The 26196-nt window shown below is 43.0% G+C and overlaps 1 protein-coding gene across 1 annotated transcript in view; it reads right to left on the bottom strand.

The window, feature by feature from the left end:
• SLC25A29 (solute carrier family 25 member 29) overlaps nucleotides 1-25775 on the bottom strand; it is a 28677-nt gene extending 2902 nt beyond the window's left edge. Inside the window, exons 1-3 of the mRNA XM_007473580.3 lie at nucleotides 24858-25775; nucleotides 9325-9368; nucleotides 3335-3418 (exon numbers count right to left, since the gene is read on the bottom strand). Of these exons, the coding sequence (XP_007473642.1) occupies nucleotides 3335-3418; nucleotides 9325-9368; nucleotides 24858-24891 (162 nt within the window). The 5' untranslated portion in view covers nucleotides 24892-25775. The remainder of the gene's footprint in view (nucleotides 1-3334; nucleotides 3419-9324; nucleotides 9369-24857) is intronic.
• Nucleotides 25776-26196: the final 421 nt, after the last annotated feature.

The following is a 26196-nucleotide window of genomic DNA, read 5'->3' as shown; positions in this document are numbered from 1 at the left end:
AAATCCCCACCTCTACACGCTTCTCTAACAACACAAATGATATCTTGTTGGAGACAAGCCAGACCTTGAGGAATTATGTTTCCAAAGTTTGACTGACAGGGCTGGGCGGTGGCAAGATCCAGACTGAAAGAACCAGAGATCAGAGGTTTCAATCCTGGTTTTACAATTTCCTATCTGTGAGAATCCAGCCATCACCATAAGCCTTTAAAGCCTGGATATCAAATCCTTAAAGAGAATGCCCCGGGCCTATACATTTAATCTCTTAAACTATCCCTCTTTGCTGATGACATGATGGTCTACTTAAAGAATCCCAGAGAATCAACCAAAAAGCTAGTGGAAACAATCAACAACTTGAGCAAGGTTGCAGGATACAAAATAAACCCACATAAGTCATCAGCATTTCTATATATCTTCAACACATCTCAGCAGCAAGAATTAGAAAGAGAAATTCCATTTAAAATCACCCTAGGCAAAATAAAATACTTAGGAATCTATCTGCCGAGACAAACATAAGAACTATATGAATACAAACACAAAACACTCTCCGCACAATTAAAACTAGATCTAAACAATTGGAAAAACATTGATTGCTCCTAGGTAAGATGAGCCAACATAACAAAAATGACCATCTTATCCAAATTAATCTACTTATTCAGTGCCATACCTATCAAACTACCAAGAAACTTTTTTTATACAATTAGAAAAAAATTATACACTTAAATCTCCTGCCCTTAGGTTTAAAGAGGCAGAATCCTAGAGGAGAAGGGCACTTGTCCAAGATCACTGAACCAGACAAAATTAGGATTCAAAAAGATCTCATTCAGAAAGGAATGGCAGCTTGGAATTGCAAGGCTTTGGGTTCCACCTTGGGTAAGTCAATTTACTTTTTTGGTCCACAATTTGTTCATCTGTAAAATGAGGAGTCTGACAAGAGCATCTAAAGCTTGATTCTATCCAGCTTGCTTACAAAAACCAGTCTCTCCCTTGGGCCTGCTAAACCTGGCAGTGAGTGGGGACCATTCCTTAGAGTCCTGACTAAAGGAAGGCCCGAGCTTCCATCAGACACGGGGAAGGTCAGAATCCAGCCCCAACACCTGAGGTGTTTATGACGCCTTCCCTGCCTCCCACAAGCAGAGCTGAATGAATGATTCCCCACGTCACGCACTATTTCCCCAGGATCGAGCATGTGGCTTTGGGAAAACCTGAGTCTCCAGCAGCAGCTACCCACAGCCGGGGGACTCTGGGCTATTTCTGACCTCCAGGAGGCCAATTCAGGCTTAGCTGAAGAGAAAAACCTCTTTTTTAAAAACCCTGACCTTCTGTCTTAGAATCAATTCTGAGTATCGGCTCCAAGGCAGAAGAACAGTAAGGGCTGGGCACCCAGGGTCAAGTGACCTGCCAAAGGTGGTTACACAGTTAGGCAGCATCTGAGGCCCAACTGGAACCCAGAAGCTCCTGTAGCCAGGCCTGGTTCTCTATCTGCTGAGCCACCAACTGCTCCAAGAGAAAAAACTTCTTAACAATGAAAGCTGCCTTAAGATGCCATGCAAGGCATGTCCCAGCCAGTGGCCAGAGATGCTTAAGAAGCACACCCAGGAAGTCGGGAAGTCGGGGATCTGTGCCAGTGACTTTTCTGTTTTGTTTTTGTGCACATCCTTTGTCCTACAGGTCCTTATTCTGCCTTTTTCATCTTTGCATTTGAATACTACTGACTCTCCCTAAACCACTCACTCTGCCCCTTCTGGGACCCCTTCACAGAAGCACATCTTGTCATGGCCCCTAGATTCAAGCACTCATTCTACTGAATTCATTCAAGAATGTTGGTCAAAGGTCTAATGACTAAATTTATAAGGAGCTAAATCAAGTGTACAAAAAATCAAGCCATTCTTCAATGTATAAATGGGCAATGGACATGAATAGGCAGTTTTCAGTCAAAGAAATCAAAACTATTAATAAGCACATTAAAATGTTCTAAATCTCTTATAATTAGAGAGATGCAAATCAAAACAACTCTGAGGTATCACCTCACACCTAGCAGATTGGCTAACATGACAGCAACAGGAAAGTCGTAAATGCTGGAGGGGATGTGGCAAAGTGGGGACACTAATCCACTGCTAGTGGGGATGTGAACTGATCCAACCATTTTGGAGGGCAATTTATCGCCCAAAAGGCAATAAAAGACTGTCTGCCCTTTGATCCAGCCATAGCACTGCTGAGTTTGTACCCCAAATAGATAATAAAGGAAAAGACTTGTACAAGAATATTCATAGCTGCGATCTTTGTGGTGGCCAAAAATTGGAAAATGAGGGGATGCCCTTCAATTGGGGAATGTTTGAACAAATTGTGGTATATGTTGGTGATGGAATACTATTGTGCTAAAAGGAATAATAAAGTAGAGGAATTCCATGTGAACTGGAACAACCGCCAGGAAGTGATGCAGAGCGAGAGGAGCAGAACCAGGAGAACATTGTACACAGAGACTGATACACTGTGATACAATTGAATGTAATGGACTTCTCTACTAGCAGCAAAGCAATGATCCAGGACAATAAGAAAGACTGCTATCCACATCCAGAGGAAGAACTGTGGGAGTAGAAACACAGAAGAGAAAAACAACTGCTTGATCACATGGGTCGATGGGGATATGACTGGGGATGTAGACTCTAAATGATCACCCCAGTGCAAATATCAGTAATATGGAAATAGGTCTTGATTCATAACACATGCAAAACCCAGTGGAACTGCACATCAGCCACGGGAGGGGGGAGGGAAAAAACATGAATCTTGTAACCACAGAAAAACATTCTTAATTAATTAAACTTCAACCCTAAAAAAAAAAAGAATTTTTGTCAGCACCTCCTGTGCACGGAGCTCTATAGCAATGGAATGGCAGTTAAAGGCACAAAGTCTCTATGGTTTACTCCATGGCAAGTCACATGACTCCCATAGTCTAGCCCTTTCCCTCTTCTGCTTTGGAACAGATATCAGTATTGACTTCTAAGGTAAGGGTTTAAAAAATAAATAAAACGAGGACCAGACTAGATAAGAATTCAAGTATGCTACTCTTGTTAAGTCTGACTTCTTCTTGACCCCATTTGGGGTTTTCTTGGCAAAGGTACAGGAGTGGTTTGCCATTTCCTTCTCCAGCTCATTTCATAGATGGGGAAACCGAGGCAAGCAGGGTTAAATGACTTTTCCAGGGCCACACAACTAGTAAATAGAACTATCATCCAGTGATTTTGCCTCTACATTAGAAGCAAAAATACTTAGATGACCCTACTTAGATAAAGAATTGCCACAAAGCACTGAAGACATGCAGATTACTATTACTTACACTTTCTTGCTTGATAATTGACTGAAAGCAGTGGAAAGTCCCACGGTAGAGAGGTTTCTCTACACTCTGAACCTGGAGGCGGACCTAGAACAAAAGTTTACAGTGAAAAGGTTGGACCACAAAAGTTCACAGCGAAAAGGTTTGACAAGCCCAGGGAGACCTACAGAGTTTATTTGTCCTCCATACATGTTAACTAGAGCACTAGGGAGGCCCGCAGGTGGCCATTGGAGAGCAGGAAGGGGTGAGAGGTACTACAGGGTTCTTCTATCATTAAGGGAAAGAAGGGGAGGGACGATGCACAGAACATCTCACGGGGCTTGAATGGGAAGGGGGTTAACAGGTAAGCGCTCGTGATGAAAGCCAGAATGTCTGAACTGCCCCCCTCCTCCCCTTATGTCTGAGATTCTGTTTGGGGCCTAATGTGGGAATGTGGTTCCATCAAGTCCAAAATCAGGCTCAGAACTGTTCCTGGGAAACCTTCCTGTTCTCTCCTGAGTCCCAGTGAGTGGGTTCTGCTGATATCCCTTGGCTACCATTATAATATCACCAGACAGGCCTCTCAGTTTATTTAATGGTCCTTATTATAAGAAGGAAAATGGATTTTTGAAACAAATTTGAAAATTCTTTTTCTTTCTTCCTTCCTTTCTTTTCTCTCTCACTCTCTTTCAGTTTATTTAATGGTCCTTATTATAAAGAGGAAAATGGATTTCTGAAACAGATTTGAACATTCTTTTTTTTCTTCCTTTCTTTCTCCCTCTCTTTCTCTCAGTTTATTTAACGATCCTTATTATAAGGAGGAAAATGGATTTTTGAAACAGATTTGAAAATTCTTTTTCTTTCTTCCTTCCTTCTCTCTCTCTCTTTCTCCCCCCCATATCTCCCCTATACTTGCTCAACAGTTTGGTTTTGTCAGAAGCCCCCCCCCCCACCCCAGTTGAGGAAACCATTGGATTTCAGGAGTGGAGTCCAGCCAACATTCCACAAGGTCCTCTCCTGGCTCGCTCCTTTAAGGAGGGCTGGTTCCAGGTTTTAGATCTCAGATAACAGCAGCTGGGAGGAGAGGGAAGAGACCCCTCCACAGCCAAAATACCCCTTAGAGATCTACTGCTAATCTCCACTCTTGATAGGCAAGTTTTTAAAATTGCAAAGATCTGAAGAAACATTTTCCAAAGGCTTTCTTTGTATGTGAGCCTGCCCCACAACCCTTCCTCTAACAGTTCCAGAATAGAAGAGCCCTGGCTTTGGTGACAGAGGACCTAGGCTTCAATTCTGGTGCCTCAGTTTTCGCCTTTGTAAAATGAGTTAAGACTTCTAGCTCTAAATCCTAGCATTCTTATTGTTTGTTTGTTTAGTTATCCCTTTAACTTTCTTTGACAAAATCTTTCCCTGAAGATTAGATATCAGCTCTGAGTTTTGAAAGTAGCAAGCAGGAAGGCTATGGAACTCTTGAAGAAGATACAATGAGTCCATTGCCAGGGGAATGATGATGGGTCCCTTCACCTGACCTTCCCGAGGGAATAGCCTGTCCTGGAAAATCAGAATCTCAAAAGAGGGAATTGATGCTCATAATTCTACTTTTTAGGGAAGATATATGATATCAGGATATATGTGTATGGGCAGGAGAGATGATGAATTTTAAAAAATGTTTCTTCTGAGGGCAGCTAGGTGGCTCAGTAGACAGCCAGGCCTAAGGACAGGAGGTCCTGGGTTCAAATCTGGATGACCTCAGACACTTCCCAGCTATGTGGCCCTGGGCAAATCACTTAACCCCCACTGCCCAGCCCTTAACAATCTATGGCCTTAGAACCAATACACAATATCAAGTCTATGAGGGAAGGTAGGTTTTTTAAAAATGCTTCTTCAACTTCAAATAACAGCCCCCCCCCCCCCCAATGGCACCCTGCAGGCCAATAATTCCATGAAAAAAAGTGTGACTATGCATATGGGGTGTCCAAAGGAAATGTTCTCCTGGCTCTGTGAACTCAAGCCAAAGACTAACAGGTTAGGCTGTAACAAAATGAGCTATTCAAAGGCATTTTACAAAAAGGTCACCCAAAGTTAGCTGGGCAGCTCGATAGATGGAGAGACAGTCCTAGAGATGGGAGGTCCTGGGTTCAAATCTGATTTCAGACACTTCCTAGTTGTGTGACCCCCACTAAGGCAAGTCACTTAACCCCCACTACCTAGCTCTTACAACTCTCCCACCTTGGAACCAAAAATTAGTATTGACTCTAAGATGGAAGGAATGAATTTAAACAAACAAAAAAAGGTCAGCCTTTGCTGCATGGCTTAAATTTTTAAGATAAAATAAAGAGCTAGATTTTATCTATTTGTTGGTTTGGAAACATAAAGGGATTTTCTGAATGAGAACATGCTGTTCTTTTCTAGGGAAAGGGCAGAGAAATACTTTGGGGAGGAGGCTACCAAGCCAGATCAGTCCCCAAATACAACTTCATGACAGGCCAAGTCTGCTTTAAAATCATATAGAAAATCTCAGATCTGGGAAACAAACTACCCTTTGTCCAAAAAAGTAGCCTTGAGGGTCATTCCTCCCCATCCCACACTCCCTCCAATCCACATATATCCCCTTCTCTTTCCAGCTCCTGAAGCATCCCTAGGTCTGGTTATCCCCACTCTGGGACGGAAGGAGAAATAAAGATTCAAGTCTTAAAACAGAGAGGAAATGGTTTAAATCCTCCAAGTAACTGGTACCCGGAAGTCGTCTAGTTATATTGGTAGTGGTGGTGGGGCTGCCAATTTCCCCAGGAATTTCTGGGTTCTTTTTTTTTTTTTAAGGGGTGAAGAAGACATGGAAAACTGGGCTGGTGAGCAGGGGTTCTATCCGGGCTGGGATACTCCCTACCCACAACCCTCCACCCCCAATTGCTCATCAGGGTTTGGGGGTGCCTGGGAGGAAGAACTCCAGGGGGATTTTTATGTCCATTCTTGGCACTAATCATACATTCTGGTAGAAATTCAGACTGAGAGAAACAGAAGGTTCACCTGGTCTGTACTTACTAGGTAACTCTCCAGTGATGAGGCTTATCTCTCATCTACAACAAAGTAACACTTTTGCTGTTATAATGAAGACAGCCCTGGGCTCAGAAAGTAAAGGCAGTTAAAAGCAACAGAACAAATTTTCAACATCACATCAAACACACAGGGGGAAAGGAGGGGAGGGGAGGGAAGGGAAGGAGCGGGAAGCAGTGTGGGAGGAGGACCCCAGATCCAAGCTTTTATTCTAGAATTGGAAAGCCATAGGTCCCACTATGGGAATAACAAAGTCAAATCTCATTACAAAAGGGAATATACTCTTTTCCAAAGCCCTAGGCAACACTAGCACCGGAGTATTTAAAATATTTATTTGAAGACTAGCAATTTTAAAATATTAATTTAAAGACTAAAAATTGGTGTATTTAAGATATTAATTTAAAGATTAGCAATCTGTGTAGCTAAAATATTTATTTAAAGACTATGCAGTGGACTGGGGAGAAAGCCAAAAAAAATTTTTTTTTTTTTTAATTAAGCCCACCTGGTCAGAAATTAAAAATGCACTGGATTTGGATCCAAGGACACAGGTTCATCTAGACTCTTAACCCCAATGGCCAAATCATTTGTTTTTGTTGTTTCAGTTCTGTCTAACTCTTCATGACCCCGTTTGGGGTTTTCTTGAAAAGATTCTGGAGTGGTTGGCCATTCTCTTCTCCAGCTCATATGACAAATGAGGAAACCGAGGCAAAAAGGTTTAAGTGACTTTCCCAGGGTCACACAGGCTAGCAAATATCTGAGGCTAGATTTGAACTCAGGTCTTCCCAACTCCATACCATCTAGGGGTTAACCTGTTTTAATTCTCGTATATCCTCTACAAAATGATCATCACAGGGAACTGAGACAACCTACAAATTAAAAAGAGGTATATGTGGACTGATTTTAGGTCAGGATATGCCACTTACTAGCTGGCCAATGCACCAAATTAAGCCTCAGTTTCCTCACCAGTAAAACAGGAATTGCAAGTGTTATGTTAACAACTTCACAGGGATTCTTGGGGAGGAAACAATTTTGCAAATCTTAAAAACTCATTGAAATGAGATAGAATGTGGTCTATAAAGTAACCCCGGAAGTTAACATCCAGGAAAAAAAAAAGTGGGGCAACCTCATTAGCATCCTGATTTAGGTTTTCAAAGGAACCATTTTTTTTTAAATAGCACTTTCCGGTTTGCAGTTTCTGTTTTAAAGAGGAGATTTGCATAAGGTCACTAACTAGTCAGTGTGAAGAGCCGGATCCAGCTACTCTACTTTCTATAGCACCTTTTCCTAATTCACACAAAGCTGAAAAAAACAGAATTCCTGGGTCTTGAGGGGGAAATGAATGAATTTTTAAAAATGAAATGTGAAGAAATAAATTGCCATTTCATACTGAAATCCCTTACACCCCACAAAGAGGAATAAACTGACTGGTTTAGTCTGAAAGGAGTGTAAGAAATAGAAGAATGATTAAGGCTGGCTGTTGTTCAGTCATTTTCAGTCACTTCTGACTCCATAACTCCACTTGGAGTTTTTTGGGCAAAGATACTAGAGTGGTTGGCCATTTCCTTCTCAAAGGTGAGCAATTATTTTCTTTCTTTTAGTATTTTATTTTCCCATTTATAAGTATTTTCTTTAAAAACCAAAACCCTGAGACTATCAAACACATGTGATCAACAAAGTATCACATTCAGAAAACAAAATGTCATCAAGCCTTCAAGTTTAAAAGCAGCTCTAACACTAAGCCACAGTTTCCTCCTCTGTAAAATGAGGGCCATACTTGCTTGCACTCTTTAGCAGTTAAGGAAATTTGTAGGAAATTGTGGGCTTAAGAACCAGGGCCATTTCTTGTTTTTTTTTTATGACAATCTAGAAGTTAAAGCTGATGCTAATTTAGGACCAGAAATCAACATTTTTGTTCAGTGCTCCAGGCTATGCAGGTTTACATTTATAAAAGAATATGGATTTTTGTAACCTGATGAATATGGAGCTGCCTTTTTGCTTTGTAAAAAGTTCCACAGGAAGACATTTCACCAAGGATCTGACTTGCAAAAAAGGCTTAGAAATAATGATGGCCTAACACAAAAGTAGGCCCTGGATTTAAATCAAGAAAATTAACTCTGGGGAAAAAAACCTCCAACAACCAAAGGGCCAATGCCTTAATTTATTAGTTTGGTAAAAATAAAGTGAGGAATTCATAGTTTAGCAAGTAACTAGCCCTTTTGGCTAAGATATATTTGCTTCCTTCCCTGGAGGCACTTGGCTTCCCAGAAGTGGGCAGTGGTGGGGAAAGGGAGGGAGGGAGGAAGGGAGGAAGGGAGTGGTACAGTCAGGCAATAAGAGATATGAAATTACATTTTTAAGGGTTTGTTTTCCCTGAGGTTCTCCCCAAAGTTTCTCTTTGATTCCAGGCTGATCAGATATGGGGCTCAGCCATTTAGCCTCCCCCTCCCAACAACAAAAAATCAAAATTTGGCTGAAACTCAGTTTATGGATTTTCATCTTCCTGAAAAGTGCATCAAAGAATGGCATTTTCTGGCTTTGGAGAGAGGTGCCTGAGAAACATTCAAGTTTAGAAAGGGTTTAACTAACAAGGAACTGTCCAAGTCAGTCAGTTCTTCCCCAAAGCAAAGGTCAGAAAACTTCACAACACTCAAATTTCTAAGTACTCCAGTATCCAAGATCTCAAGAATATTTCAAAGGAAAATTTATAAATGACTCACCCTAGCAGTTTTAGATTTAAAACCAGGGTCTTTATAAGATGGGTTTCCTCTGGTATACACTTGACACCTCTTAGAAGATACCCAGAAAACACTTTGATGCACTTCAGGTAAAAAAATGGGAAATGAAAAAAAAGGAACATTTCCCCTGTGACGTCCCCAATTTTCCCCAGTTCCCTTTTTCAGTGGGGCTGCCTTCTGTGCAAACTGATTTTATAATTAAACCTGTGGAAAAAAAAACCTCACCTTGACGGTGTCAAAAGGATGCCCCACCAGCACACCTGCAGCACCTATGAGGATTATAAGAAAATTAAAATTGTCATTCAGATGCGTATTGGTGACTCTCCAATCCATCTCATATTTTCAGTTCTCAAGGAGGTGGAGGTTGGTAGGAAAGCCTTTTTTGGGCTGGCAGAAGGGGGAAGGAGCAAGTGTTGGTAGGAGGAGAGAACAAAGAAGGTAAGGATTAAAAAAAAAAACAATGGATGGATGGATGGATGGATGGATGGATGGATGGATGGATGGATGGATGGATGGGAGGGGGTACCTTGGGATAATGAGGAGATATGGCCTAAAATTAAGACTGGAATAATGAATCAAAAGTTGCCCCAGTCATTTATCAATCCTTCTCCACTTCTATCTCCCCAAATCTCTCTCATCAGTGGTTGCAGTGGAATGAACTCAAAGCTCTGAAATCCATCATTTAAGGCCTTCCACCTTCAGATTTCTATGCCCAGGAGTACACTCCAAACATCTATCTGTCCCTTCCCTCAAGCTTTTCCCTATGCCCAGGTCCTCTACCTGTTGAGGGTATGAAGGGATGAAGACAATAAGTGGTTAATTTTAGGAATTGAGTGATTCACACTGTTTCCATCTTGTGACTTACTTCTGGAAGTAGCTTAATTCCCTTTCTACAGTTATGGGCCTAGTCCAAATTCTGTCTTGTGAGAAAAGTTTATTCAATTGAGAAAATTGGGAGAAAACTTTATTTCATTGTGTGAACCTAGCCCTGCCTGGCTGGGAAACCTGACCATTTGGACCCACTGTTTGAAGCCCTTTTAAAACCCAAGGATCTAGGTGATGTTGACCAGAAACTCAGACTCCAAGATTAATGCAGGGGGTTTGCTCATAATTGTACATCTCAAGCAACCCATATGTCTTATCCAAAAAATAGCGCCCTACTGAGCAATCAGTCCATGTTCCTTTGATTGTTTACAGACACTCAGGAGTGGGACATTATCTCCTTTTCTGATTCTAGGGAATTACACCTGTTCACTCTCTCCCTCCCATCTTGGAAAGTCCCTAACCTTTCCTCCAATTAGAAATTAGATTACTCAATGTATTATTTCCTTTTAATTAATTGTTTTTAATGCATAAGAAAAGACTGTTTACTCCAGTACTCTTAGTCCAGCCCTAAACTGAGGAAGAGTTCTAGTTCCGATTTGTCAGGCAATTGGATATATTGCTTAATAAATCGATATTTTCAGGAGATCAAACCTTTGTTTCCTCTTTCATTTCTTTCACTCAGTTACAATTCCTGTTCACACGTTAAAGTAGAAGACAGCTAAAATTCAAATCTAGATTCATTGGTCAGTCATTTTGTAAGGTGGAGAGGTATATAACATTTGGGGGACAAAAAAGAGTGGTCCAGTTTGAAAAGTCATTGGCTGTAATGTGACAAATTCTAAAAAGCAAATCAAGGGGGCAGCTGGGTAGCTCAGTGGATGAAGAGCAAGACCTAGAGATGGGAGGTCCTAGATTCAAATCTGGCCTCAGACACTTCCCAGCTGTGTGACCCTGGGCACACCCCCATTGCCTTTAAAAATAAAAAATAAAAATAAAAAGCAAACCAATACTCAAAAGAACAAAAATTTGCTATTGCAGGGGATATTTAAAAGATGTGCTCAAGGCTCCACCGGTGTTTCTCAGGAGTTTCTGAAATGCTATAAGTAATGGTACCTGCCATGGGACTGACAACTTTGAGGGAAATGAACTCATCAAATCTGGATGTAAAACTCAAGTCTTGAGTTCTATACTAGAGCATAATTTTATTTTTGTTTAGTCATTTTTCAGTTCTGTTCACCTATTTTTGACCCCATTTTTGGAGAGTTTTCTTGGCAAAGATAGTAATGTCAATGACTTTTCTAGCTCATATGACAGATGAGGAAACTGAGGCAAACAGGGTTAAGTGGCTTGCTCAGGGTCATCCAGCTAGTAAATGGCTAAGGCGACAACTGAACTCAGGAAGCTGAGTCTCCCTGTCTCTAGGTCAAGCTTTCCATCTGCCTCCCACTTGCTGTCCCAAGAAAGTAATTCAGCCCTTCAAATGTGGATGTAGTCTGAGTAGCAATGAAGTTCTAACAAGAAACCTCCTCCCCAGCCTTAACTATGACCGCTGACCCAAGTCTAGCATTCACTTTTATTATTGATTACAGGGCACAGTGTTACTTTGCAAATTATGCTTTTGATCACATTCAACCCCAGGACAGCTGGATGAGAAAGGAAAAGTAGGTTCCCCCATGGCAGGTAAGAAAATCAAGGTCCATAAAAGTGAAAAGTAATTAAGAGGGGCAGCTGGGTGGCTCTGTGGATTGAAAGCCAGGCCTAAATTCAAATCTGACCTCAGACACTTCCTTGCTATGTGACCCTGGACAAGTCACTTAACCCCCATTGCCTATCCCTTACTGCTCTTCTGCCTTGGCACTGATACACAGAAACTAACAATAAGCCAAAAGATAAGAGTTTTTTTTTTTTAATTATCATTCCCAGGGGGCAGCTGGGTAGCTCAGTGGATTGAGAGCCAAGCCTAGGGACGGGAGGTTCTAGGTTCAAATCTGGCCTCAGACACTTCCCAGCTGTGTGACCCTGGGCAAGTCACTTGACCCTCATTGCCTAGCCCTTACCTTCTGCCTCGGAGCCAATACACAGTATTGACTCCAAGATGGAAGATAAGGGTTTAAAAAAAAAATTATCATTCCCAAAAATATTGTGACAATCACTCAATGATTCCACCAGTAACTTCTAAGACCAAAACAATCCTCCCTATAATGGTAAAAAAAAAAGGGGGGGGGGGGTAAGTGGCTAGTCAGGGGTCACACAGAGGCAATTACAAAAGTCCAGGTATAATAAAAATAAATAGCATTTCTATATACTTTAAGGTTTGCAAATATCATTTCATACCTTCCTCTAAATCCCAGAGTCCAGATCTAATACTAACAACAACGAGCCTTTCATACACTTTAAGGAGCTTTACAGATATTCTGGCTTAAGGCTAAATAGCTCTTCCGAGATCGCCGGCCTAGACTCAGGGGGTGGGTCTAAGGCTGTCAGTCTCAGGGGGCGGGTCTAAGGCTGCACCGGAGGTCAGTCTCAGGGGGCGGGTCTAAGGTGCAGCCTCAAGGCTTGCACTCGGGTAGGGCAGTTTCAGGAGAAAGGAAGCGGCAGAGAAATAACAGGACGGGACAGCGGACTGCACCTCTGAGGTGCGGAGTGAGTGCGGAGAGGAGCCCCCAGCAGGAACGGGAAAGTCAGGAAGAGGGAAGGCTCAGGGGGGTGACAGACTTCAGGCTTAATACAGCACCATTAGTTTTCTTCCCAAATCCTTCAAGACTAGAAACCTTTCTTTCACTTGCTAAGTCGCTTTACTACAGAATGGCAAAACACTATCAATGCCACAATGTCACAACTCCCACAGCCCAGCCCTTACCCTTCTTCTGCCTCAGAACCAATACACGGTATTGATTCTAAGACAGACAGAAGGTATGGGATAAAAAAAAAAGTCAACTATATACAACCAAGATATATGGAAACAAGCATTTATCAACCACCAGTATACGCCAGGCATGGTGCTGGGTGCTTTACAAATATTATCTCGTGGTACAATGGGTGGCTCAATGGATTGAGAGCCAGGCCCAGAGACGAGCGGACCTGGGATCAAATCTGCCTTCAGACACTTCCCAGCTGTGTGACTGAGCAATTCACTTAACCATCACTGCCTAGCTCTCCCACTCCTCTGCCTTAGAATCAATTGATTCTAAAATGGAAGGTAAGGGTTTAAAAAAATATACATATATATACACATATATATATATATAATCTTATTTAATATTTATGATAACTTTGGGAAGTAGGTGCTATTATTGCCCCCATTTTGCAATTGAGGAAACTGAGGCAGGCAGGAGTTAAGTGACTAGTGTAAAGTCCCATAGCTAGGAAGGGTCGAGGCAGGATTTGAACCACTTGTCCAGAACTCTCCATCCACTGCGCCCTCTAGCGACCATACATCTTCAGTTCAGTTGTTTCCATTGTGCCTAACTCTGATTGTGCCCCACACTTTGATTTTGTCAGCAGACCCTGAAGGGGTTTTTGCACTTTCCTTCTCCAGCTCATTTTATTGAAGAGGAAACTGAGTCCAACAGAAAGTGACATAGTAGGATGGGAGGTCAAGGTTTAAAAAGGGGGGGGGGGGCAAAATTAGATTAGAACATGTAAGATTTTCCAAGTACTTTTTGGAGGCTTAATTTTATTTCTAGATTCTTACAGGGAGGGAGTTTCAATCATTGGGAAGTGACAGAAATGTAAAAAAAATAAAGAGGAGAAAATCATTGCTTCCTGCTCTCCCATGGATCCTCCAACTGGAGACACCACCATCTAGTATCTGGATGGTACTTTTCAAAAACTTCTTTAAAATTTATCTAATTAATTAACAACATTTTCCCATAGTTATATGATTCATTTTCTCTCTCCCCTCTCCCAGAGCTGACAAGCAATCCCACTGGATTATACATGTATTATTGCTCAATACCTAATCTGGATGGTATTTTTTAAGTCTTACAAAGCACTTGATGCATTACTTATTATCTTTTTTTAAAAACCCTTACCTTCTGTCTTAGAACCATTGGTTCTAAGGCAGAAGAGCAGTAAGGGCTAGGCTATGAGGGTTAATGATTTGCCTAGGATCACACAGCTAGGAAGTATCTGAGACCACATTTGAACCCAGGACCTCCCATCTTTAGATCTGGCTCTAAGTCCACTGAGCCACCCTGCTGTCCCTGAATGAGACAATTTCTGCCAGCAAGAGCCCACTGGAGTAGTGGAAAGAGCTATGGGTCTGGAGATGTTACAGGAAGAAGTAGTTTTCTAGGACAAAGGAAGAAGCAGCATAAATGTTAGGTATTCCTGTTGCCTAAGATGAAGAAATTTCTTTTTGAGTAAAAACTGAGGTAGCCACAGTTAAAATGCTGGGCTTCCAGTCAAGAAGACTCAAGTCCAAAACTAGCTTCTGACTCTTAATAGGTGTGTGACCACAGGCAAAGCCATTTAACTTTTTGCCTCAGTTTCCTTAATTCTACAGTGGGAATTATAAGAGAAGTTACCTTCCAAGGTTGTGATAATCAAATGAGCCCACAACAGGCACTTAATAATAGTTTATTCCTTGTTTCCTCATCTGTGAGGTTGGGATAATAGCACCCACTTCCCAGGGCCACTGTGAGGATGAAGGTGCTATATAAATGTTAGTTATTATTGTTTATAATAATTGTATTTGTTGTTGAGTCATTTCAGTGTGTCCAACTCTTTTTTACCTTGTTTTGGGCACATTTTGTTGTGACTGAGACATTCCAATTGTGTCCAACTCTTACTGACCCACATTTGGGGTTTTCTTGGCAGATAGTGGAGTGGTTTCCCATTTGCTTCTTAAGTTCATTTTACAGAGGAGTCAACTGAGGCAAATAGAGTTAAGTGACTTGCTCAGGATCATGCTTCTAGTGTAAAAGGAAAATTCTTGATTCTCTTTGTCTATTCTGAGTTTACACTTGTGAAAAGGAAATCCTTTATTCTCTTAGCCTAGTTAGGAGTTAACACTTTGGTTAACAATAACTTAAGTACCCCTACTTAGTACCTCACTAGATTGTGAAGACTTCTTTTGAATTGAATCAACAAAAGCCTGAACACCCTACTTAGCACTAGGTCAAGGAGTTCTCCCCTCTTTCTACTCAATCATCCAGGAAAGGAGAATTCACACCTCAATCAGTCAGGACTCTGTGAACCCTTTTGATAAGTATTCACCTCTCCAGAAGGTGAGAAGTGGTTCCCACAAACACTGCACCCTGGGCAGTGCTGGGCAATTTGGAAGCTATGATTAGTCCTTGTGAAAAGGGGAAGGGACATGAAGCCACTATATAAAAAGGCTCTGAATTTCTGGGGCTGGAGAGGTCAGCTTCAAGAAGATTGGCTCAAGAAAGAAAGTTGACCTCAGGAGTCACCTTCAGCTCAAGTCTTGACCTGCCTCTTAGAGGGAACTTGGGTGAGTGAATAGCTAGCTTTCCTTTACTGACTTCTGGAGAGAGTTTAGTTCTGGTTAAAGGGCAACAAGTTCTGGCTGAGGACAGGAGCAATACTTAGTCAGATAGGCTAATGTCTTCTCTACCCTTTTGTATTTCTCTGCTTTCATTCTTTCTACCTCTTTTGTAAATAAAAGCTATTAAAGTCATTTTGACTTACTTTAAATGTGATCACCATTATTATTTATAATTTTCATATATTAGTCAAACCTTTAATTTTGTAATCTCTACACTAGGAAGTGTCTGAGGCCAGATTTGAACTCAAGAAAACAATCTTCCTGACTCCCATCCTACTCCTAGCTCTATCTACTGCCACTAGCTGCCTGTTGTCATGTTATTTGTGCTTTTTGGCCCCAGAGTATGGAGCAATGTGTGAATGAGGCAAAAAAAGAGGTAAATATAGGCTTGACTTCAGGACCTAACCCTTAGGGCTGCCCACAAGAGTTGCACTGAAAGGAAGGGTGTGATTGTTGGCAGTCTTCAAGGAGAAGATGGATGGCCACTAGTTGGTATTCCGTTTTCATGGAGGATCCTTTCAGTAGACAGGTTGGATTAGAAATTCGGTGACTAATTTTATGGGTGAAAGTGTCCAAACCAAGAAAACAAAAGGCTTTTTATGTATGGAAATTAACTGCCTGAGAGAAGGATCTGTAAGTCTCTGCCAGGATCATTCATGGAACAGAGCTAATAACTGACAAATAAGCAGCTTGAAAAGATGTAAGGCATTTTACATACATCATCTCATTGGATCTTCCCAACTGCAAAACATCTTTTTTTTTTAAACCCTTACTTTCTGTCTTGGAATCAGATATTAAATGTCAGTTCCAAGGCCTAGATCTCCATCCACAGAGCCACCTAGCTCCCCCAAGCCACCTGACTATTATTGGTTATTATTCTCCCTATTTTATAGATGGGGAAATGGAGTTTTAAAGGAGTTAAATTACTCACCCATGACCTCCAACTGAAGCCCTAGGCTTCTGACTGGTGAGTCTTGCCCATTTCCAATGAACTGAGATGCCCACACTCCTTTCCTCCAGCCATCCCCATGCCCCCAGCTCCTGGTCTGGTGTTGATGAGCCTTTTCAATTGTGTCTCCCATTTTGGGGGTCTTCTTTCTTCCTTTCTTAAAACTAATTCATCTTTGATTATTTTTTTCAATTACACATAGAAACAATTTTTAAAATTATTATTATTTAACAATTACTTTCTGATCTTTGGGGGTTTGCCATTTCCTTCTCTAGCTCATTTTATACAGATGAGAAAACTGAGGCAGTAACTTCCTGAACCAAAACACCCTTCCCTGTATAACTTTACCCTAAATATATTAACCATTTCATTAAAATGTAAATTCATTGAGGGCAAGACATTGGTTTGGGGGGGAGGGGGCTTTGCCTGACTCAACCTAAGTCTTAAATGCTTTTTTACCCATTCATTAATTTATGTCAGCCACTAAATGCTGGAGTTGGTGTCCAATTTATATCTTCCTGCCTCTAATCTCATCCCTACATCCAAGAAGGCTTTCATTACCAACAATAATCACTGGGATGGTAACCTGAGCTCTCAAAGAGCCCCTGAGGTCATCTATTTCAACCCCATGCTTTTATAGATGAGGAAATTGAGGCCCCAAGATCAAATGACTAGCCCTGTTTGAACCCATTTCCTCATTCCACATTCAACACTATTGTGGGAAAAATACACCCAAGTTTGTAGTAGAGTCAGACTCCAAGAATGGGATAGGCAAACTGTTCAATCCAGAAGCAAGAAAAGAATTTTATTTGAAGAAGAGCTTTAAGGTGGTATAATAGCTGAATAGCTGATGAAATAGCCTGGGGGCTAATAGGCAAGCCCAAGGGCTGGTAGAGTAGCCTTTCTGGAGCTGATGGAGTAGCAGCTCCCCACTTGGTGGATCAGGGCTGGCATACTTATTTATTAGGATCTGGGGGCTAGTCACCTCCCACTCCAGAGATATTTACCTTTTCCAAAAACCCTGGAAAGTGGGTATGGCCGGATTCAGGTGCAGATGTGTTTTGGGGTTTGTTGTCATAGGGAATAAGAAGCATGCACGACTTTGGGGACTTCTGGGATGCCAGAGCCCCCAATACCCAGGTTCCTGTTCCCCACATTGTCCACCTTTTCATCATTTGTCAATGTAAGAGAGGTATCACTGCCCTTCTGGAATGAGAATATTCGGGGTAGGGGGTGGTACCATTGAGAGGACCATTATCAGTAATTAATTATGTCTTGTGGTTCTGAACAATTCTAATCTAAAGTAAATATAGAGGGACAGCTGAATGGCTCAGTGGATTGGGAGCCAGGCCCAGAAATGGGAGGTCCTAGGTTCAAATCTGACCTCAGACACTTCCCAGCTATGTAACCCTGGGCAAGTCACTTAACTTGAGTCTTTGCCCTTAAGACTGCAAGTAAGGGTTATTTCTTAAGTACATTAACAAATGAAGACAAGGTGGGCAATTGGAGGAACATGGGACCTGGGCACTGGAAGCTCTGGCATTCCAGGAGTCCCCAAACTCATGCATGTTCCTTATTCCTTATGGCAATGCCCTTGATCGGGTTAATTAAAAATGAACAAATACAGAAGGACCTACATGAAATTATGAAGAGGGAAAGAAACAGAATCAAGAGAACGCTATAAACAGCAACAGAAATATTTTTGAGCTCTGGCGTTTGCCTCATTTTATAGAAAAGGAACCTAAGACTCCGGGACTTAACCCAGCCCATAAGTCACACTGCTGCTTTCAGAGCTGGGGCTAGAACTTTCATCTGCTGATTCCAAGTATTTTTTTCCCCCAACTAGACCATGTGTCTCTCCTGGAAGCCTTTAAAATAAAGGAAAAAATAAACAAAAAATTGCCTGGTCCTAGGAATTCACAGACATCTACTCTGCAGCTTCATCTGAGACCACTGTCCAGGGTCACACAGCCAGTGTGGTGAGGCAGGACTGGAATCCAGATCTGCCTGACCAGAAGGGAAATTGCCTTTAACACCATGCCCCTGGCTTCTCAGGGATCACAGCCTATCTGGAATCCAGATCTGCCTGACCAGAAGGGAAGTTGCCTTTAACACCATGCCCCTGGCTTCTCAGGGATCACAGCCTATCGTGTGATGGGATGATGGGAATCAGAGATGTATCTATCATTAGAGTTTCTGTCCTGGATTATGGTCCAGGCTGGCTGGTAAAAGCAATGTCTTGGCCTCAGCAGTTGTCTATACACCAACTCTGAGCCTGAGAAGGAATGACTGCTGGAGGCAGGGAGTCTACTCTTGTGTAACTGGGGGTAAGTGAGGGGATGAACGATTCATTGTCTATATATATTGTGTTGGGAGTGGAGGAGAGGTATGGGACACAAGACAAATCTCTTTATCTTCCAAAGTCTCAGTTTTCTCATCCATAAAATGGAAGTGATTCTTAACCTAGCTACTTACAGACTTATTAGAAGAATCATATGAGATAAAGGATGAGAAAGAGCCTTTTCTTTCTTTCTCTTCCCGCTTTGTCTCTCTTTCTTTCCTTCCTTCCTTTTTTCTTCCTTTTTTCCTTCCTTCCTTCCTTCCTTCCTTCCTTCCTTCCTTCCTTCCTCTCTCCCTCTGTCTCTCTCCTCCCTCCCTCTCTTTCTTCCTCTTTAAACACTGAAAAGCATTTGTGAGAAGGGATCACTACAGAACCCAACCCAACGTGAGACACAAGAACACGTGAGGATATGGAAAAAGTATGTTCCCAGAAACCAGGGTAAGAACCAATTTAGGTGAAGTTGGCAATCAATGATTAACTTTGTAGCAGTTCATATGAACCTTTTCGTGTCTCTTTTGAAACCATTTATTTCCTCGTTATTTACCATACTCTATCACATTCATATAGCACAAATTATCATCATTCTTTAAAACCCTTGGCTTCTCTCTTCAACTAAACCAAATAAATAAATGAATGAATATCCATTTCAAGGCAGAAGAGCAGTAAGGGCTAGGCAACTGGAGTTAAGTGACTTGCCCAGGGTCACATAGAAAGGGTCTGAGGCCAGAACTGAATCTAGGACTTTCTGTCTCCAGGCCTGGCTCTTTATCCATGGAGCCACCTAGCTGCCCCCACAACAAATTATGAAGCTATTCCTAAACCAAAGGGCATGCCTTTAGTTTTCCATTTTTTCCTATCTCAAAGAAAGGCTATAAATATTTTTGCCCATAAGACTTTCCCCAAATTTATTTCATCTTTTTTGTGGGGTGGGGTGGGAGGAAGGGGGTACCTTGTTATAGCTGAGCCAAAGGATCACCATTTGGTAACTTTCTGTGTATAAATCCTAATTGCCTTTCGCAATGGTTATTCCTATTCACAGGCCCACTAACATTAATGTGCCTGTTTTCCCACTTATCCCCTCCTAACATTTATCTTTTTGATTTTACCAGACTACACTAAGAACTAGAAATACTTGTTCTACCTACCTACCACATAGGATTTTTTTGAATTCCAAAGACAGCAGATGTGAATAGGTTTGGGGGGAAAAGTTGAAAATGTTAATAATTGTGACATCCTAGATTCCTAAATTTAGAGCTGGGAGCCATTTAATCGAACCCCTTAATTTAATAGATGAGAAAACTGAGGCCCATTAAAGCTAGGTAAGTGCTTTGCCCCAGCTCCTGTAGGTTAAGAAACAGAGGCAAGATTCTGTGTGACTCATCTCTCTGTATTTCCTCCCTGCAGCCTAACTCAGCCCACAAAGTTCATTGGCTGGCTAGGACCCTTAGGGTTTACAGTTTGGCTTGGACCAACACCGGGCTCCTCCCTTTGACCATCTGTGCCAGCAGAAACATCACTGGCCCAGATAGTGAGCCTATATTCAGGGTCTAGCCCTCAAGGAGGCAGACCTACATGTCCCCACCTTTTTTAGGGCTCTTGGGATGCACCATTTCCCTCTTCCTTCCTCTCCTCTCACTATCCAAGTGGTGGAAGGGAAGGGGAAGGAGAAACTTTCTATTTTTTTGTTGTTCAGTTCTTTGCAGTCAGGTCCAACTCTCTGTGACTCCTTTTGGAGATTTTCTGGCAAAGATACTAGAATAGTTCTCCATTTCCTTCTCTAGCTCATTTGACAGATACAGAAACAGAGGCAAACAGGGTGAAATGACTTGCCCAGAGTCCCAAGGTAGTAAGGGTCTAAGGCCAAATTTGAATTCAGGTCTTCTTGATTCCAGGTTTGGCACTCTATTTGTTGCAGTTTATTACTGTTGTTAAATTTTCTTGAAAACCCTAAATTGGCACCTGACACCTTTAAGTTGGGCTATGAGCAACGAGGTTAAAGAAATAGCTGTTAGAACAGTGTTTATGATAGAGCCTTAGAATTACAGGTCATAGATTACCATGGCTGGAAGGGATCTTTTAGAAAACTATGGCATGTTAGAACTTAGATCCAGTTTAGTATAAGGAAAGCTCCTGGGGCAGGACACAGGGACAAGAGATCTATCTGGGTTCTGGTTTGGCAAGAACTTTTAGGCAAATCCCTAAACCACTGTGAGCTTAAGTTACCCCCTTAAAAAATGGGTATAGCATCTGTACTACCTAGAAAAACAACTCTTAACATTAAAGTACTCAATGTCAACTGCCATTATTTGACAGATGGGGTAACCAAGGTCCAAAAAGAATATGTAATTTATTCGCATGGATTCAGTTAGAGTCAGTGCCCCAGCAGAAAGTCAGGCCTCCTAACTTCCAGACCAGGGCTCTTTCTAGGATGTCGTGCTCCTTCGCTTATCAATGAATAAGCAGATCTGCCTCTATCAGTAGTCTCCAAAAGGCTATGGTTATAATTTTTAAGATTTGCCTCATGTAGAAAGAACGCTATCCATATCCAGAGGAAGAACTGTGGGAACAGAAACACAGAAGAAAAACAACTGCTTGATTACATGGGTAGGTGGGGCTATGACTGGAAAGTAGACTCTAAAGGATCATCCTAGTATAAATATTAATAATATGGAAATAGGTCTTGATCAGTGACACATGTTAAACCCAGTGCAGAAGGGGGAGGGGAAAGACCATGAATCTTGTATCCATGGAAAAATATTCTAAATCATCTAATTAAATAATTTTTTAATTGCCTCATGTGTAATCTTTACTGCTAAAATACTGTTTCCTAAATGGGTATAGCATTTTAAGTTTCCAGAACTTATAAGTTTATTTGATCTCAACAGCAGCCCTGGGTAGTTTCTGGAATTCAAAATCCATGCCCTACTAACTGGGGAGATGAAAAAATGGAGGATCAATGAAGGAATGTGAGATTTGCCCAAGAATCATACAGTGAAATTCAATGGCACATTAGGACCTGGTTCTGGATGTCCAAGTCTCCTTCAACCATTCAAGCTCTCCTCTGGACTGTACAGAATTAAGGGATATGGGTTTTAGTCTTGCCTCTGCCACCAATTAACTATGCAATTTAGGCCTGATAGAGAGTCATTGTAAGAGATGATAAAGAGTGTCCCAAAAGTTTTAGCACAGCTTTCTGCTTAAAGTAGCAGTTTAGTTTTTAGGGACACATTTTAGAGTACCCTAAAACATTTTTAAAAAATCATTTTATATCCTTTCATTTGGTCTTCACAATCCTGAATAGATATATAGGTAATATTGTTTTCATTTTAAAGACAAAGAAACTGAAGCTCAGCTAAGTAACCTGTCCACCATAATCACACAGCCCCATAAGTATCAGAGGTGGCATTTTTCACCCTGACCTTTTCTAGTTTTTGATTCATAAGTCTAATTCTCTATCCATGATGTCACACTACCTGGTTTAAAAATTTGAAGGTTAACTATGATTAGTTCTTCTCAAGCCATAAATTTTTGACTTAGTACATCTAATTCTACAAAAGGCAGGAAAGAAGAAGCTAGTATATTGTATACAGTATAGAAGCCTAGAATACTAGACTTAAGAGTGAAGAAGACATTAGTAAAACAGTTTATCCTATGGGCTACTTTCCCACTTCCCTCATCTCTACCACTAGCTATCTTCCCTAGTCAACCACTCTTGGTTCTCCTACCAGCTCCATTCTCCACCACTGGTTGTTTTCTCTTGGCTGGCAAAACTGACAACTACAATGAGCTCTGAGCCTCCATGTCTGTCAACTCTAGACTTCCAGAAACTGCTATGGATTTGGTCTCATCTGATAAATGGCATTTTGGGGATATAGTGGCAGAGGGTGTTTCCAGTAAAGAACAAGCCACGTGGCTGAGCTGATGAAAAAGGATGCTCAATGCCACTGTAGGACAAGGGCCAAAAACCAGGCTGAATAAATAACAGCAGAAGGAATGCCAGAAAGTGAAAGAAGACAACTCCCCACAACTCCCCACTTTCTCTCCTTGAAGGCAAACCCTCTGCTAAATCAATGCTTGGTTTGTGGCTCACCAAGGAGGTGTCCAGGAAAAGAAAAACGAATTCTGAAAGACATAATAAGGTCACTGTCCAAAGCCTGGAGCAAACACCAGCCAGGACCCAGAAGTATCACGTGGCTCTTCTGGAAAGACTCTTAAATCCTGCCTTCCACTGCCAGCCCTTCCCAGTTCTAGCTGCAAATAGAATTTGTTTTCTTTAAACAAGGCACAACTCAGTTTGAACCCCGAGGCTACCTTCAAAATGTCAGGGCTGAAAAGAGGCTAATGGGGGAAAAGGACTTTGGGACCTTAGGTAAGACCCTTCATGGCCCCTATTAAAAAAAAAATTGATGCTTTTCAGTACTAAATCCTATGATATCAGTCATTTTATTTGACTTCCTTTTTCATGCCATCTTCCCCCCTCCCCCGCAATCTGGCTTTTAGTCATCTTATCTTGTGAAGAGAAGGAAAATGGATATTTCTCCAAGTTAAAGGCTGACAGAATAAGAACCAGTTGTCTCCTCAAATCTTAATTTATGTAGAAAGCAGCTGTCTTTTATTGGGGGGGAGGCCCTAATCATGTTGGTAGAAAGTTCTAGATCTCTAGCCAGAGACCTCCTCAGCCCAGTGTTGGGAAACCTGAAGACAGGAAGTTATTTATTCATGTGATCTGCCCTAAGACATCCCCACAGCCTCTTCCCCCCACCCCGCCTCCCCAAGCTCTAAAACCCTTCTGAACCAGCCACTCTGCTAGGTTTCATTTCACAGATCCTCGGCCTGCTGAAGGCTCAGAAGGATGACACTGAGGACTATGCCCATTGCACCACATTGTTTCAGAAAACTTAAAAAAGTCCTGGATGGTTGGTATGTGAACAAGAGTTCACTTGTTATTCAGCAAATCATTTGTTGGGCCTCAGGGAACTTCCTAAGACTTAGCTACAAAATTAAGGAAGAAGGGGCATCTTGGGTGGCTCAGAGGACAGAGAACCAGGTCTGGAGAAGGGACTCTTGCTTTCAAATTTAGCCCCAAGACACTTCCTAAATTGTGACCCTGGGCAAGTCACTTCACCCCAATTGCCCTTATCGGCTTTCTGCCTCGGAACCAACACTCAGCATGGATTCCAAGACCGAAGAGAAGGGCTTAAGGGGGAGGGGAAGGGAGGGGATTAAGGGAGGAGAAGAAACAGAATAGGAGTAAATTAAGGAATTCTTACAAAGTCACTAACAAGTTAAGTATTTGGCTGGCACTTATTAGGTACCTGAGATTCTAATTTTAATATCAGTTAAATTTCAACCTCATGTGTGGCCTTCCCACGTTAAAAAGCTTTAGAATTTTCTAGTCTGGGCCCCTCATTTTACTGGAAGAAAAAGACCGAGAGAGGAATTTAAATTAAGTTACACTGTGTCTAAGGGGACCGGGTGAGAGAGGGAGTCCAGCCTCACCCTAGGTCCCTCCCAAGTGAAAACAAGGACAAGACTAACTCCCGGGGGTGAAATGGGGAAAGGGGTTTTAATGAGAAGAGAGTGGAGTGAAAGTGAGCCTTGTTTACTCAACCCGCGGAACTAAGCCTGGGACCACAGGATTGCCTCCCAGCGGTGCTATCCAAAAGCTGCCGGGCAACAACGGGATGAAGGATCTAAACCCGGAGGTTGAGCCTCCAGGGATGGACTCCCTCACAGCAGCAAACCGAGTTCTACCAGGGGCAGGGATAAAGTTAGACCCGGGACTAGGGTGGAGGAGGAGGAAGGAGAAGGGCAGTCCTGGCTTCCAGGCGGTGGCTTCCGAGACCCCAGTCCGAGGATGCTCGGAATGCGGAGGGGGAGGGGGCAAAGCATTGAGGTTGCCGCAGCCGTAGCGGCGGCGTCGCCGCCTATTGTTCGCCTAGAGCTCCCCGGGCTCCCGCCCGCGCCAAGGCCAGATTCTCCCCCGGGGGCCAGAAGCTGAGGAAAGCCATGCACGCTCCCCGCTTCATCCAGACTCCAAAAAGCCAGGAGGAGTGGGGTGCACGTGGAGGCTGACGGAATGCGCCCCCCCCCCCCCAGTCTGCACACTGTGCTCCGGCTCTCCTACTCACCCCCAACGCATCCTGCCAAGAAGTCGAGCGCCATCGCCGGCCTCTCTCCCGGTGCCAGGTGCAGCGCGGTCTCTCCTCTCCTTCTCCTTCGCGACGCCCCCCAGGCTGCCTCCCACCCGCGGATCCCCGATCCGCCCGCCCCACCCTCCCAGTTCTGGGTGCGGGGCTCGCCAAAGGCCGGGGGACGGGAGATGCGCCGCCGAAACCTCGAGCCCGCCCTCCCCCCTGCCCCAGACGGAGCCTCACTCGCTCCTTCCTTGTGCTCTGCAGAGCTGGGCACTCCCTCCGCTGTTCCAACAGCGACAGCAGCAGCAACAGCGAGCACCACTCGCTTTTTCCTGGGGCCTCAGCCCTGCCCCACGCGCCCAGCTCTGCCCTGCCCTGCCCTGCCCTGTCCAGCCCAGCCTACGGTACCCCTGGTTCTGCTTGTGCCTCACTCCGATTCTCAACTAGGAGAAAGCGAGCCCGGGCGCAGAGCTTCCCCCAGTCTTCCTCGCCAGGCCCGGCAGGGAGGGGAAGTCACAGCCAATCAGTCGGCAAGGTGCGGACAACACCCCAGGCCAGGCCCCGAGCTCGGAGGCCTGATTGGCTGAGAGCACTCACGGCTAGAGGGGCAGAGAGGTGGACGTGGCGGGCGCGGCTGAAGAGGGGGTGGCGGCAAGCTCTACGGTTTGCAGACAAAGGAGCGGCTTTGTGCTGGTGGGCGGCTGCCTAGCTGGTGAGGAGGGCTCCAGGGGAAGATGCCGAGCCAGAACGTAGCGTCCCTGGGCCAACTTGCTATTGGGGTGGGCAGGGGGAGAGGAGGGGAGGTGGTAGGGGTCTTTACACTGAACCGAAATGGAAAGCGTTTACTCTATTTAGAGAACTGGTTCATTTAGGGCATTGAGGTTTGTTTTTAAAGTGCTGGACTTACTCCAACCCTGGGAGGTAGGCAGTGTAAGCATCCATATCCTCTTTTTATGGAAGAGGAAAATAAGACTCAGAAAACTTAAGTGACTTAACCAAAGTCATATAGCTAGTAATGTCATATAGCTGGGAGAGAGATGGAAGGGGAAGGGAGAGGGAGATGGAGATGGAGAGCCTGGAGGCAATAGGGACTCCCACTGGAGTTGAAGTGAGTGAAAAAATATGGCCAGACTTAATCTTTTAGGAAGATCATTTTGACAGCTGAGTGAAGCATTTGGATTGTATAATTGTCATAGTGATTGCAACACCCTCCTGGGGTGTGCATGTTGTATAATTGTCATAGGGATTGTATGATTGTCATAAAACTAAAAAATCTTTTGAGAAAGAAACAAGTTAGGAAAGCGAGCTTGATAACTCTTTGGGTCTTCTTTGT

This window comes from Monodelphis domestica, chromosome 1 (assembly GCF_027887165.1).
Source record: "Monodelphis domestica isolate mMonDom1 chromosome 1, mMonDom1.pri, whole genome shotgun sequence".
Lineage (NCBI taxonomy): Eukaryota > Metazoa > Chordata > Mammalia > Didelphimorphia > Didelphidae > Monodelphis > Monodelphis domestica.
This window is presented reverse-complemented; position numbering and strand designations above follow the sequence as displayed.